The 14,835-nt window shown below is 42.6% G+C and overlaps 1 protein-coding gene across 1 annotated transcript in view; it reads right to left on the bottom strand.

Annotated features, from left to right (window-relative positions):
• Positions 1 to 714: 714 nt before the first annotated feature.
• The window catches only part of LOC148216940 (uncharacterized), a 589,705-nt gene continuing 575,584 nt past the window's right edge, over positions 715 to 14,835 (bottom strand). Inside the window, exon 5 of the mRNA XM_088153359.1 lies at positions 715 to 1,226. Coding sequence (XP_088009485.1) covers positions 715 to 1,226 — 512 coding nt within the window. The remainder of the gene's footprint in view (positions 1,227 to 14,835) is intronic.

Genomic DNA, 14,835 nt, shown 5'->3' with positions numbered 1-14,835 from the left:
CCTAGGGAATTGGGAATAGGTGTAGAGATGTTTGATGCTAATGATGTATCTGAAATACAATTGGTAGCAGCAGATAGCAGTTGTTCCTTCTCAAACCTGCAGTAAAATGTATTGAGGTTGTCTGCCAATTGACGGCTCTCTTCAGTCAAGAGAGGTGGGTTGTTGGGGCCGATGATGTTCTTCAGGCTTTTCCACATAGTTGCAGGGTCATTTGCCGAAAGTTGATTTTTCACCTTTTCTGAGTAATTTCTCTTTGCCGCCTTAATCAATCTCATAAGTACATTTCTAGTCCGATTATACATAATCCCGTCCCTATTCCTATAGGTCTCCTCCTTGTCATGACGCAGCTGTTTGAGCTTTGCTGTGAACCACGGTTTATTGTTATTATATTTACGTATGTTTTTGGTGGGCACACACATGCCCTCACAAAAGCTAATGTATGATGTCACAGCATCAGTATACTCATCCAGATCTGCCGAGACAGCCTCAAAAACATTCCAGACTGTGCACTCTAAGCAGGCCTGTAGGTTTAACTTAGCATTATCAGACTGTATCTTCACCGGTTTAATCACAGGCTTTGCAGTTTTAAGTCTCTGCCTGTAGGTGGGAATGAGATGGATCATACGATGATCAGACAATCCAATTGCTGCATGGGGTATAGAGCGGCAGGCTCCTTTTAATGTAGTGTAACAACGATCCAATGTATTCTTGCCTCTAGTAGGACAACTGACATGTTGTATGAGGCAACTCATAAGTAAGATTAGTGCTGTTAAAGTCTCCTACAACAATAAGTAAAGAGTCCGGATATTTCTGTTTTATGCCAACTATCTGGTCTGCTAAAGTCTGTATTGCACTATTTGAGGAAGCAAGAGGTATATAAACTCCAACCAGGATGAATGAGGAGAGTTCACGTGGAGCATAATATGGCTTGCAGTTAATAACTAAAGTCTCTAAATGCATGCTGCAAGATTTATGTAGGATTTTAACATCTTTACACCAGCAAATATTAACGTAGAAACAAATTCCACCTCCCCTTTGTTTGCCCAATGACTCTGTAATTCGATCTCCTCTGTAAAGATGAAAGCCCAAAAGTTGTAGAGATCTATCCTCCATTAAGCGATTAAGCCATGTTTCAGTGAAGCAAAGGGCTGCAGCATTTGAGAAGTCAGAGTTATTCTGATTTAAAATGAGTAGCTCATCCATTTTATTGACTAGTGAGTGTATATCTGTTGATTTTGTATTTGAAGAATTCTCCAAAGTTGTGGATCATTTCCATCACGTGTCTTATTGTCCCTTGTAATTCTGTGATAGTAGTAGTAGTAATTATTATATTTTATCCCTTTTTTAAAATATTTGGCCAACTCAAGGCGACAAACATACCTAATACTCCTGCCTCCTATTTTCCCCACAACCACCACCCTGTGAGGTGGCTTGGGCTGAGAGAGGGACTGGCCCAAAGTCATCCAGCTGGATTTCATGGGGAAGGGGAGCCTAGAGCTCACTGTCTCTTGGCTTCTAGGCCAGCACCTTTATTACATCATCTGCCTAATGTTTAAGCTCGTGTTCCTCTCCACGGCTTTAAGGCCAGGTGTTTGTGTGTCACCTCAAACCAGTCTTTCTAAAGCAGTGACAAATGAAAAGGGAGTATCCTTTCCTTGTTCCTTCACCGATTCAGCCATAATCTTTGCCGTTGACACCGTGTGTACTTCGAACTCAGCTCTGAACTCTTCTCCAGGATTTATTCTATTCGGTGCTACCCATTGAAATGGCCAGTGCAGGTTGTCAAGGGCTGTTTCTGCTTCTAGAAAACTTGGTGCTGCTTTCTTTCTTTCTGAAAAATTATTTTTGTGAATAAGTTGCAGTTTAAGCTCTACTGAAATTTTCAGTATAGATATTAAAGACAAGTTCCCATTGTTTAAATAAAATAGGGATTTCTAACATCTTGTTCCATTCAGTTTTTAAAATTTGCATACAAATAACAAATATTTATAAATACTAATTGTCATAAAATGCTGTGATCACTTACAACAATTTAAGTATCTTTGAAGTTGAAAATATCTAAACTGAGAGAATGTTATAGTTGTAAATACTACCAGTGGGTGGCAACAGGCAAATGATATTTATCCTGTAACATAGGAAATAATGAAAATCATCCAATAATTGATCTAAGTAAAAATCCCAACATCCATCCAAAATGTACATAGAACAAGATTATTAAAATCTTGTCAAATCAGTTTTACAGTCTGGATTACACCCAGCATCAATTTAGCATGAGAAAAAGGTTGAAAATGCAATTATCCTGAAATTGTATACCACAAATTTTGAATTAATGTAATAGTGACAGGAGATATATCTCTGTATTAATTTTGAACCTCAGACAATACAATTAACTAAAGGCGTGTTAGCATTCCAAATGTGTTAGCATTCCAAAATAGCCCAGGTAGAAGAATGTATAATACATGAAGCCAATCGAAATTTAGTACCAGTCAAATGATAAACAGGTAGTCCTCGCTTACTGACTGCCTCATTTAGTGACCATTCAATATTATGATAGTGTAAAAAAAATAGCTTTGTGACCAATCCTTGCATTTATGACTATCTCAGCATTCCACGGTCACATGTGTCAGATTCAGCGGGCACGGCACAGCAAATGCCGCTGCTCAGTTTCACCTAGTCAATTTCACCGTCCCAGGCGCTAGCAGTGGAAAAGGGGAAGTTCAAACCACGAACTGATTGCCAACAGGTGGCGGCGGTTAACTCCGGGCGAGAGCGGATACTTTGTATCACCACCAGCTTCCCTTGAGCGCTGCAGACAAAGGGAAGTGCAGCAGCCTGGAAGTGCAGCGATCAGCACGTGATTGAGAACTCCTGGCTTTACACGCAACAGGAAAACCCAACAAAGGCAACAACCACACAAACAATAGACGGCAATCAAGAAGACAAAAGCACCGGACTGAATCTTGCCATTTGGGCGAGGGGGGATTACTGCGGGTAATCGATAACTGGGGAATGGGGTAAAGTGCGGGAACGGGGAAACTATAAAACACCATGTAAGTTATGCCAAGCCAACCCTGGCTTTGTCTGTACCTACCTACGTTACAATCTAGTAAACTTCTTTGCTGAATTTGCGTGTCACAAGAGTTTCTTTGGAGTTGAACAGGGTAAACCTTATAACATGATCACCATTTGTGTGCTTTGCGACTAGCTTGCAACACACGGAAATAAAATCATAGGCCACGGTTATGTGATGTTTTGCTTAATGACTGTGGTGACTCACTTAACAACCGAATGGGAAATGACGTGGGAAGTCTGTCATGGTCATGTGATTTTCCACTTAGCAACTGCAGCGCTTAGCAATGGAGTTGCTGGTCCCAACTGTGGACACTAAGCAAGGACTACCTGTACATAATGGGATAATTCAAGATTGGGGATTAGATAAGATTTTATTAATTATGGTCAGAGACCATCTTAAAGTCAAGATTTGGGAAACCAACACCTATTTAACTGACAGAATGTGAGCCCCACCAGGTAGACCAGACCAGGAAACAATCAATCAATCAATCAATCAATCAAACAAACAAACAAACAAACAAACATTTATTAAGGTCACACCAGCATAAGTGGTGGGGGGGTACAGTCATTAAAGCCTAAAAAATCTCTCTCTCTCTCTCTCTCTCTCTCTCTCTCTCTCTATATATATATATATATATATATATATATATATATACTGAATGGCCTCTGGGGGGAGGAGGTCTACAGGATATCATGTTTGCTGCATGACCACCGACTTTCACATTGAAACTACGATAAAGCAGCCCATGCTCAGACATATAATGGCTCTGAAGACATAATGATTCACAAAAAGGACAGCAAATTTTCCTCCTCCTGCCTGGCAATTTTCATGTTGAAAGTAAACTTTCTCTCAAAATAATCAGTAATTAACAAGTGATGAACTTGCTCCTCTCATTTCTCCCCAGGACAATGGTGTCAATGTAGGTAAACTGGGGCCCAGAAGTCCAGGTTGGACTGAATGGCCTCTGGAAGGATAATGTCCTCCCTTGGGGCCTTCCCTGGTCTTAGCTGGCAACAAGATTCTTGATCTATGACACCGTAACTGGTGTCCACATTGGCAGGTCTTCTATAGGGTAAGCTAGCGCATCTACTTTCAACAAGGGTATCCTTGTAGAGTTCTTGAAAACATGCCTCCCAGGTCCCTGAGGGGATGTGCCAGTCCACCATGGATGGACCATTGCTGTGGGAGCTTAATGTGGCATGCCAGAATGAGGCTGAGAATAAGCCCATTCCTTCTTCTGTGGGGCAGCCCTTCCAATATTTGAAAACGACTACCATATCCCTTCAGTTATTTCTTATAATGCTTGTAACATTAACATTCAAAACTGTAATTAATATTGATAGAATATCCCTCTGTTTTCTTCTCTCTTATCTACATTTAATACTCTAATGCACCTAAACAATAGAATATCAAGAATCTAAGTACAGTATATAAATATCATTGTATTGAAATGATGTATTGTACTAAAACCGAGAAGATGGAGCAATAGATGGTCTACAGTATATGACTAGATTTAATAATACATTAAAGGATTGAGACAGTTCTGTATTAACATTCTATGGATATATTTTTAGTTTCTACAATGTCACTCATTTATTCATTATTCTATATATTTTTTTCTGATTTTATTAGCACTGCTATATTTTTGGTTGTACTTTATCCTAACTTCTAGTTGTTATACTTACCAATAAATATTATTTATATAAATACAGATACAGATACAGATAGAGATATAGAGATAGATTTGTTAATTTGTCCTATCCTCTTATTAATGTACCTCAAGGTAGCATCTGCCTTTTTAGATATTGCATCACACTGCTGTATCATGCTTAACTAGTGGCTGACAAAGACACCCAGATGTCTTTGCTTTCACATGTACTGCTATCATTCCCCCTTTGTATATTGTGCCTTTCATTTTGCTACACAGATGCAGAACTTCACATTTGTCCTTGTTAAATTTCATCTTAGTCATTTCAGCCCACTATTTATCCATTTAGAGCTTTCTGAATTTCTCTCTTCATCTAGAGCTACTCCCGCAATTTTGTTTCAACTGCAAATAAATTTAGTGAGCTCCCTCATTCAAATCACTGATAAAAATGTTGAACAGAACAGGCCCTGGGACAGACCACTGTTCCTCTCCACTCAGCACTGTTACTTGCAGCATGGCGACCCAAGTGCTCACCAACACACTGCCTGATCATCTGTTGGAAGACCTTGCCTGATACAGACATCAGGACGCCATGTCTGCAGTTTCCTGGGTCCTCATTCTTCCCTTGTTTAAAAAATAGTTATGACATTTGCTCTCTTCCTGTCTTTTTTCACAAATACATCGCCCAATAAATATTATCTTGCCCAAATGCACTGTTTGCATATATTCCTAGGCTGTATAGTTCAGTAAGAGAGAATGAAAAAGATATTCTTTTTCAGTCCTTCACTTTTCTTTCCAGAGATAGTTAATCCTGTAAGGCCGTTCTCTGGAGGAGAATGGAACAAAGCCATTCCAGGTTCCTAAATACACTTCTAGGGCCTCAATCTCCATGGGAGTGGAAGGCTTAGGACAAAGCTTGATGGGTGTCATGTTTATGCTCAGTAAGTTTATGATTCACCTCAAGCCACAAAATGGAAAACAGCAAAGCTGAAGTTCTGGCTCTGAAAGCAGAGGTATGTTTCTTTTTATTTTTAATACTTTCAAGTCTAAGACAAGAAGAGCTGCAAGAATGATTCAATATGAGCTGACAGATCCAAGGAATGACAAGAAATGGTTTAAAGGAAACTTTAAAGAACTACATATTCTGGAAAACAAGGTGGAGAACCAAGGAGTTAACTGTAAAACATTTTGCCTCAAAAAACTTGTCCAATTTAATTTTTAAAACCTTTCAGTGAAAACGAAACTGTCTGGTATCTTAGATTATTTTACTCTAGGAGGTTTCATAATAGACATCAAATTAGATTATTTGTGACAGACACTTTCTGAGCTCTCCAGTACTGGTTCATATTCAGTACCCTGTAACTATCAGATTTCAAGGGAAGAAATAATAATAATAATAATAATATTATTATTAATAATAATAATAATATCATCCTGCCATTCTCTTTATTCCAAGTATAAAAATACAATATAAAACATAGCAATATTAATTTGATTAAACCAAAATTAAAATAATTATAATTAAAATGATGAACAATTAAAAGATTGCAAAAGAGATGTGCTTTACCATTCTCTCAAATAGTAAGAGAATGGGAGCCACACACACCTTCTTAGTGAGTGAATTCAAAAGGGCTTCTCCTGCTGATTGGCTGATCTGTGCGCTCAGGCAAATTCATAGTGTGAGAGGCAATTCCTCCAATAATCAAGCCATAAGTCATTCAGAGCTTGCAATGTCAATGCCAGCACCTTAAACTGTGCCTGATAGCACAGCATACTGTAGATCTTTCTCTGCAGACATTATATGATTCCTGTACCTTGTACTGGCAGTACCTGCCACATTTTGTACCTGAACAGTTTTCAAGGGTAGGCCCACCTAAAGTAATTGACAAGGTGTCACCAAAACATGGATGAACATCTCTAAGTCTGACTGGCCCGGAAAGGGTCACAGTTGCATTATTTGCCACAGCAGCCATCTACAGATTTGGTGACAATTGTGAGGGAAGGTGAAATAGCACTCCTGAACTATGAACCTGCTCTCCCTGGGGGAACTGAATCCCATCAGGAACAGGTTTCACCTCAGTCCCAGAGGGCAGCCTTGACTAGTCTCTAACCTGTTAAGAGAAAGTTTCAGTACCATCAACCATGAAATCTTTCTGGACTGCCTGTGAGAGTTGGGGGTTGGTATCACTGTTTGTCAGGCCCAGCCCAAGAACAACAGTGAAACAGTCCAGTTGAGCTCAGTTCCTTTATTTGCTTACGCCTTATAGACAGAATCTTGCCAGACTCAATCTGTACTCCTGCAACTGGTGGACACCCCCTGGGAGATTCCATGGAGTGGCTATCCTGAACCTCTCATGCTTCCCGTGCTCCACCTCCGTACTGTGTTGTCTTTTGTCTCCTTGACCTTCCTGGAATGCCCCACTCCTTCCTGCTCTCTCCTGCAATCCACCACACTGTTTTACAGTGGTTCTGTTCTTTTTTAATGGGTGATTTCAGTTGGTGGTTGTGGGGAGGAAAGATTGGTTTGGGGTTTGCTTTCTTCAGGGTTAGGGTTTATTTTTTTCATCCCTAAATATTTGCATGAATCCACTGAAAGAGATAATCTTTCAGTTGAGGTATAGTACCATCAGTATGCTAACCATAGCTACCCTGACCATGCAGGAGATGGTATTCATGTCTTATCCCAGGCTGCTGGGGTCTGAATGGAATGGGCTAAAGTTGAATCTATGCAAAATCAAGTTGCTGTTTGTACATGGAGGTCCTTTGTCTCTTGATGGGGTTGTGCTTCCTCCGAAGGAGCAGGCCCATGACATAGGATCCTTCTAGACACCTGGGTGGATGGACAAGTGGAGGCTCTGGCTTGGGTGGTCTTTGCTCAGAGGTGGCTGGTATCCCAGGTGTGGCTCAGTCTGGAGCGGGAAGACCAAGCAGTGCTAACTCATACTCTCCTGTATTTGCTTTGATTACTGCAATGTGTTCTCTGTGAAGACAATTCAGAAACTGCTGCTAGTACACAATGGAGCAGTCTTTTTGGTAGCTGGTGCTCATCCTAGGCTAAGCTGGAGGCTAAGCAGCTTAGGATTCATGGCCACAATGGCAACCATGGACTTGACCCAAGTTATTAAAAGCCTAATGAGCAATGGTGGGGGGGGGGGTTTCCATGTTTTGTCGGTTTTTTGTCTCAGGGCATGATTTGGATTTGGGGGCTTTTGCTGTTTGTTCTTTGTCACTCTTAAATTGCTCTGCAGTTGCCTGCTTCCTATTACAGGGAGGTAGGATTCATTGGACTGGTCCACCCCAGATGTTTGATGGGGTGCAAAGGAAAATAATGAAAGCAAAATATTGACTGGATGGACTGTGTGCTAAGGAGGAGGTTGATGTGGATGTTGTCTTTATTTTCTGTATATTTTTAGTGGTTTTGGCTGAGCTAGTGGGGGAACCCTCTGGCATCAAGGGGGGAGCCAGCACGGGACTTACTGGCTCTCTAGCCCATTGCAAAGCCCAAGAGACACCAAAGCTTCCAAGACTACCTGAGGCCACAGAAAGAGAGAGGGAAAGAACAGAGGTGGAGTCAAGGAGCCAATGCGAGAAGATGTAGAAAGCTATGCAGATGGTGAGGGACTGGCAAGGGATCAATGCAGCAGCTCTCGGGCCCTGGATGGCAGTGGCGCTGGAGGCCAGAGGTGGGGTTTCTAGGCTGCTGAAGCCAGCGCCAGTGGTGAGATCAGGGCTGCAAATATACAAAGACTGAAAACAAAGAAATAATGATCTGCTTTTACAAATCAAGTCCAACAAGAAGAGGATATCTGAAAAGAATGTACAGTTGTAGAAAGAACAACATCCAGAATCAGAAATAACAGAACAGAGGCTAGCAGATCAATGTCAATTTATAATGCAGATTAAAGTATTCACGGAAGTAGAATTGGAAGAACTGCAAAGGTCTACCCAGAGCAAAGAAATCAAAGTCTTGCCAGAAGTAGCTCAGGCTATAGAGACAAACCAGGGGGAGTCAGCAGTAGAGGAAGCCAGCATCGCTATTGAATCATTTTCATTCCCAGATCAGGCACCCTCTTCTCTGCCTTCTCCCCAGAAAGAATGAAGCCCTCTAAATAAAAAACAAGAGGAATTGAAACAAAGAATAACTGAGCATCTAGGACAGCACACAAAGAACAGAATAAGGTTGCCTGCATTGAAGCTTGTTACAAAGAAGCAGCCAGCACAAGTATTAAAAGAGGCCAATACTGTAATATCAAATATAAGCACCAGCTCACTGCAAGAAACAAACCAACTGATGTACAGCACGGCTGCAATTATAACTGAATAACTTGGATGCAGAATCAACAAACAAGAAAAAAGCCAAACAGTGCACCACCAAAATGGAAGATCAGGTTGGAAAATAAGATCAGCATGCTACAATCAGATGCAAGCAAGCTAGAACAGATGAAAGAAAAGAAGCTGAAGAACAAGAAGACCAAAGAATACCTGATCAAGAAATATCACCTAGAAACAAGGAAGATCAAAGAAGCACTGAAAATAATAAAGCAGAAAATAAAGGCCATAGCCAAAAATACCAGCAGATCCGAAGCTTGAATTGCACACTATAGGCAGAATCTCCTATTTCAATTGAATCAGAAACATTTCTACCATTCCTTCAATGGAGAGACTGCAATGACAGGGCCCATTCAATTGGCCCGCCCCAGACAATCAATGGACCCAGTGGGTAGAGTTCCAGAGAGTGCTTGGGGTTTTCCTGAGGATCTGGTGGGTGGTTCAGCCAAGGCCCTAGTCGCTGCCTGGAATGAGGTCTTGGATCATATTACTCTTATGTGGCTTCTCTCTGTGTGCCAATTCTGGGGTGCACCTTGGTTTACTGAGCAGCTGTGGGAGACGAAGTGTCAGAGGAGAAACCTGGAACACTATTGGAGGAAGACTCAGAGTGAATCTGACCAGACACAGATGATAAGGCAATAAAGGCAAAATGTCAATATTTCTCTGCCCTTCATATGTTACCTTCAACTGTCTTGAAGGGGAAATGTCTTCCTATCTCTATGGAAGACCCAATCTGTCCTTTTAACTCTGGTGAGGTTACTATTGCTGAAGCCACTCACATCACCCCATTTTTGACCAAGAGATGAGGTAGATCTGATGTTTTATGCTTCCTTTTTATTGGCAGATACTGCTGTTAAGTGTTTCCTAATGTTGTCCTGTGATTTATTGAGACCGTCAAATGTCTCTTCAAGAACCAAGTTAACGATGAGTTATTTATGCCCTTAACTTTAGGAAGATTTTGACAACAGATTTTTCATGATAATTTTTTGTTGGCTTAGTTTAATTTGCATTTTTAGACTGGTCAATAATTGTAATAAAGATTAGTTTGATTGGTTGGTTGGTTGGTTCAGCAAGTGAGTGTGTGAAAAGAAAGAGTGCAACTTGATCAAAGAAGGCTATAATTTGTTCTGCTAAACCTTCAGATAGAGATATGATGAAATGAAGAAAAGACACAAAATAGGAATCTAAGAACAGCCCTGCTGGATCAGGCCATCTTAATTCAGCATTTTATTTTTCAGAGTAGCCAATGAAATACATGTATTTCTGTCCTGTCATGTTTTGCTACAATAACTTTTTGAAGGCCCGCTGCTCCAAACCAGAGGTCTTCAAGACCAATAATCCTTCCTTAGATCTATTCCCGTGTGGATGTAGCCAATCCCCACTGAAAGCCATTCACGTTAGTGATATCACCACGTGTCCCAGTAGGGAATTCCACAGGTTAATTTCAAGCTTTCTTTTGTCTGTTCTAAATCTCCTTCCAGTCAGGACCTGGTGTTTGAAGAGAACAACAACAAGAACAACCTTCTCCCTGCTCACTTTCTCAATTTCATGCATGGTATTCTACAGCTTGACCATGTCATCCCACAGTGGTCTTTTTTTCCATGCTAAAGAGCCCCAAATGCCTTTTGTTTTAGGGCAGGTGTTAAAGCCTGATGGTAATTTTGATTGCCCCCTTCTGAGCATTTTATAAGTCTACTATATTATCTTTCAAATATGATAATCAGAACTCCATGTAGTAGAGAACTGAGTTGTATCATTGATTGTATGAGGGCATCATAATGCTCAAGTGGATGAGATAAGGAGATGGCACTCCATTAAGGAATTTCAGATGTTCTCTAACTGGGAAAGTATTGGGATTGATCAAGCTCGTCACTTGTCAGCAACAAGCCAGCTATAAAAGGTACTAATTTATGGTGATTTTCCAGCTTTGGATCTTCTGTCATTCAAAGATAGCCTGGTCAGCTAGACATTGAGTTGGGAACCTTTCTGTGAATGGTAAAATATTTAGAATTTGTGTTTAGAAGATGAAAGAATATAATGCTTTTACAGAAAACCTGTGTCTAGTATTAATAGCGTTTATTTATTCCAGCAAAATTTGCAAAATATATGTCTCCACTGTTCTTGAGTCTCTGGATTAGTAAAGAACAATACGTAACCCTGAAGTGTTAAGAAATAGGAAGGAAACTTTGCCTCTCTTCACTCTTCCGCACTCGCAGTCCAGCTGCAAAAGTTTCAGAAAAGAGCAACTGAAGTGACTTGGGATTGGAATAGCTTCCCCAGAAGGAAAGATTAGAGGTTGTTGTTTTTTAATCTCATAAAGCAACTGAGCACAAAGGATTATAGGGATTTATAGGCTGAGACGTTTTATCTGCCAATATGAAGGTTCAGGATATGCAGTGAAACTAAATTCAGGGAAATTCAGGATCAGTAAAAGGAAGAACTTCTTTCGCAACACATTGTGAACCTATGGAACTAACTGAAACAACTTGAGTCATGGCCAGAATCACAGGTCACATTCCTTGGAAAGAACAATGGAGAGAGTGGTTGTAATGAAACTCTAGACCCAGCTGAAATGATGTTGCTGAAATCATCTGAGGATCAGTGTGTAGTTGTAGTCCTGCCATGGCCGTGTTGCATGGGCCAGGTGATCCTATGAAACTGTGGACAGAGCTGCCACTACGGTACTCCATCTGCTCCCTCTCCATAACAGAGTGGGTTCAGCCCCTGATTTGGAGGAAAGTCAAAAGAGCTGAAGCCGAATCCTGACCAGTGTCCATCAAAGGGCTGTCCTCCCTGTGTACTCACATGGTCACTCAAGGGTCAGTGGCCTGGGGGAGGGCTGCCCAGCCCTTCCTCAGCTGTGCTGAATCCAGTTCCTGAATTGGGGGGAGTCCTTTGAGACTCCCTGGAAGTTGAATTAATGCAGAGGTCAAATACCACAAGTTTTACTCTTTCACAATCATTATCTCTTAAAAAAAGAATAAAATGAAATAAAAAGTAAAATACAATTTAAAAAATGATCATAACAGAAAAACAAAAACAGTAATAGTTAAAACTGTTAAAACTTTTCATAAATTATTATAATCAGAAACAATGGTAGTAATAGTTGTACTGGTCGTAGACTTTAAATACATTCTCTTCTGAATAGTTCATTTTTTAAGGCTTTTCTAAAAGTATTGTCAGAAAACGACAGACACGGGTTCGGTTGTCCAGTAGACAGAAGTTTTTATTGGGCACGTTTGCAAAGGTGGGTCCCTCCCGCAGCAATGGAGGAACCCCGAAGCAAGGTCTGACAGGTTTTTATACCCCCTATCTGTCCTCCCCCTCCTACGAGGGCTTGGCTCACAATCTCACCTTTTTTACCGCCCCGGAGCGCCACTAATTAACCGCAAAACCGCAGACATTCCACTCAATCAGCGCCATACACATTCCAATCCCCACTTGACCCGACAGCCGCCCCCTGCCGTTTCTCTCCACTCTGGTGCGAACATGCCTTTTGCCTGCAGTCTTTCCTCCCTCCTGCCGTCCCTCTCCACTCTGGTGCGAGTGTGCCTTCTGCCCATCCTCCCTCCTGCCGTCCCCCCCAAGGCTGCCCCATGGTGCACAGCGCTCTCCCCTAGCAAACATGGTTCGTTTGAGGCCCTCACTTCTCCCTGCCTTCTCACAATCCCCCCTTTTTCTTTTCACGCCTCTGTTGGGCCTCAAACCTGGCTAACAGGATTGCTCCCTCGTCCCGGACCTGGGGCTTCACACACTGGGACAGGTAATTCCCACAAGCAGGGAGGCATTGCATTAAGCAACATACTAGGACCAGTAAGGCAATGAAGCCAATAGCTAGTACAGAAAGTTTGTTTTAACCAAGCAAAGTTAGGTAACCAACTAGTGAGCCACAACCAATTCCATCCCTCTGGATCCTCGGATATGCGAGAGGCTAAGGTCTTCAACTTGGCTAGTTTTGCTTCAATATAATTCTCATTGTTGGTTAGGTTAAAGCAACAAAGACCTTGAAAAGATTCACAGCCTTGTCCTGCCCTTAATAGGAGATAGTCTATAGCTATCCGATTTTGAATGACCGCCCTCCTGATCTCAGTGACTTCTTCAGTGAGGGCTGCAATGAGAGAGGATGTAAGGTTGACACTTTTAGCCAGGAGGCAGGCCACCTTCCTTAGGTCCAGGTAAGCTCTTCCGCTTAGTGCAGGGACCCCTACTAAGGAGAGGGCCAGAGCCATGGCTTCTGTTTCAGACAAGAGTGTCACATCACTCTCACAATCAGATGGCAGCTCCCTTTTTCTTTTTTCTTTTGATGGGTGCGCTTGCATTGGAGGCAGGGCATATAGAGAGGTCAGGCGCCCTATGGCACAAGGGCCCCTGAACTATAGGCTGGAACATAGGTGTAAGCTTCATGTCCACATAACAAAAAGAAACCTTTAGGTAGGTATAGAGGGGTTGAGGCGTAAGGGATATTATAGACCCCTCCACAAGTGAAAGCAGGACCTTTTGAGGGCAACGGGGGGTACGGTTCTGGGTATTGTTGAAATATACACATTGAGTTGCATTGGTTATCCCCAAGAGATTTAGAGCCATTTGCCTTTGATTAGTCCAGGGTCTTGGTATGGGAGAAGACCCAAAATGATAGAACATCCCCCCCACGGGGATCATCCCCAGTGATCAAAGCTGTCTGTGCCAATTCTACGCCTTTATGTTGGTCATCTCCTCCCCTGCCTTAGTTCAGTTCCTTTTAAGTTTTACTTTGAGTCCGTCCTTTTAAGTTTTACTTTGAGTCCGTCTCCCGGTTGGGCAGTCCACGGTCGGGGGTCGGGAGCTCGCTTAACCCGATGGTAGTGGGTCCAACCCCCCTGTTGGGTCCGAACCGCTGATTCAGTTGTCAGGAGAACTTGGTATGGTCCCTCCCAAGACGGTTTCAGCTTCTCATCCTTCCACGTCTTTATCAGGACCCAATCCTCTGGCTTGTGGGGGTGTTGGTCTTTCAGCAAGGGGGCCGTTGAGCGAGGAGTCCCTGTTTTCTTAGAGACAAGAGAGATTGTGACAGTACCAAGAGATACTTTCTTAGGAAGGCATCCTTTAGCTCGGGGATAGGCTCTCCCATTGGAGCCAGGAAAGGTCTTCCCATCATCAACTCGAACGGGGAGACCGCCACATCCTTGCGAGGGGCTGTCCGCATTCGAAGCAGGGCAACCGGAAGTGTCTTTGTCCAAGATAGCCCTGTTTCCAATCCCAGTTTGGTGAGATGTTGCTTCAACACCCCGTTGGCCCTTTCCACTTTCCCACTGGAGTCAGGATGCCAAGGGGTGTGGAGTTCCCATCGAACCCCCAGGCTCCAGTACCACGGCTTTACAGTGTCTACCAAAGCCTGCACCCCCCAGTGAGACCCTTCATGCAGTTTCTCCACCATCCCCCTCATGTCAGCACGGCTCACTACTGGGGTCCCCTCAATTGTAACCCAATGACCTGCTTCCTCCCTGCAACCTTCCCTTTCCAGCAGCTGTGAGTAAACCCCGTTCCAGCCAAATTTTCCTGAAAGTGTGCACTACTCCCCAGGCGTATCGTGAGTCTGTGTAGACGGTGAGGGACACTCCCTTTCCCAACTCTAGTGCCCGTTTCAAAGCGTGCACTTCACACAGCTGAGCCGACCAGTCCGCTGGTAGTGCCCCCTTCTCTATTGTCTCTCCCTCCGCCGTCACTATCGCATATCCTGACTTCCTTTGTCCCTGCTCTACTCGGCTAGACCCATCCACAAACCAGACCTCACCCTCCTCCAGCGGGA

Source organism: Python bivittatus, unplaced genomic scaffold (genome assembly GCF_059951505.1).
Source record: "Python bivittatus isolate LINGU-HERP-01145 unplaced genomic scaffold, Pbiv_v1 ctg000040_np1212, whole genome shotgun sequence".
Lineage (NCBI taxonomy): Eukaryota > Metazoa > Chordata > Lepidosauria > Squamata > Pythonidae > Python > Python bivittatus.
This window is presented reverse-complemented; position numbering and strand designations above follow the sequence as displayed.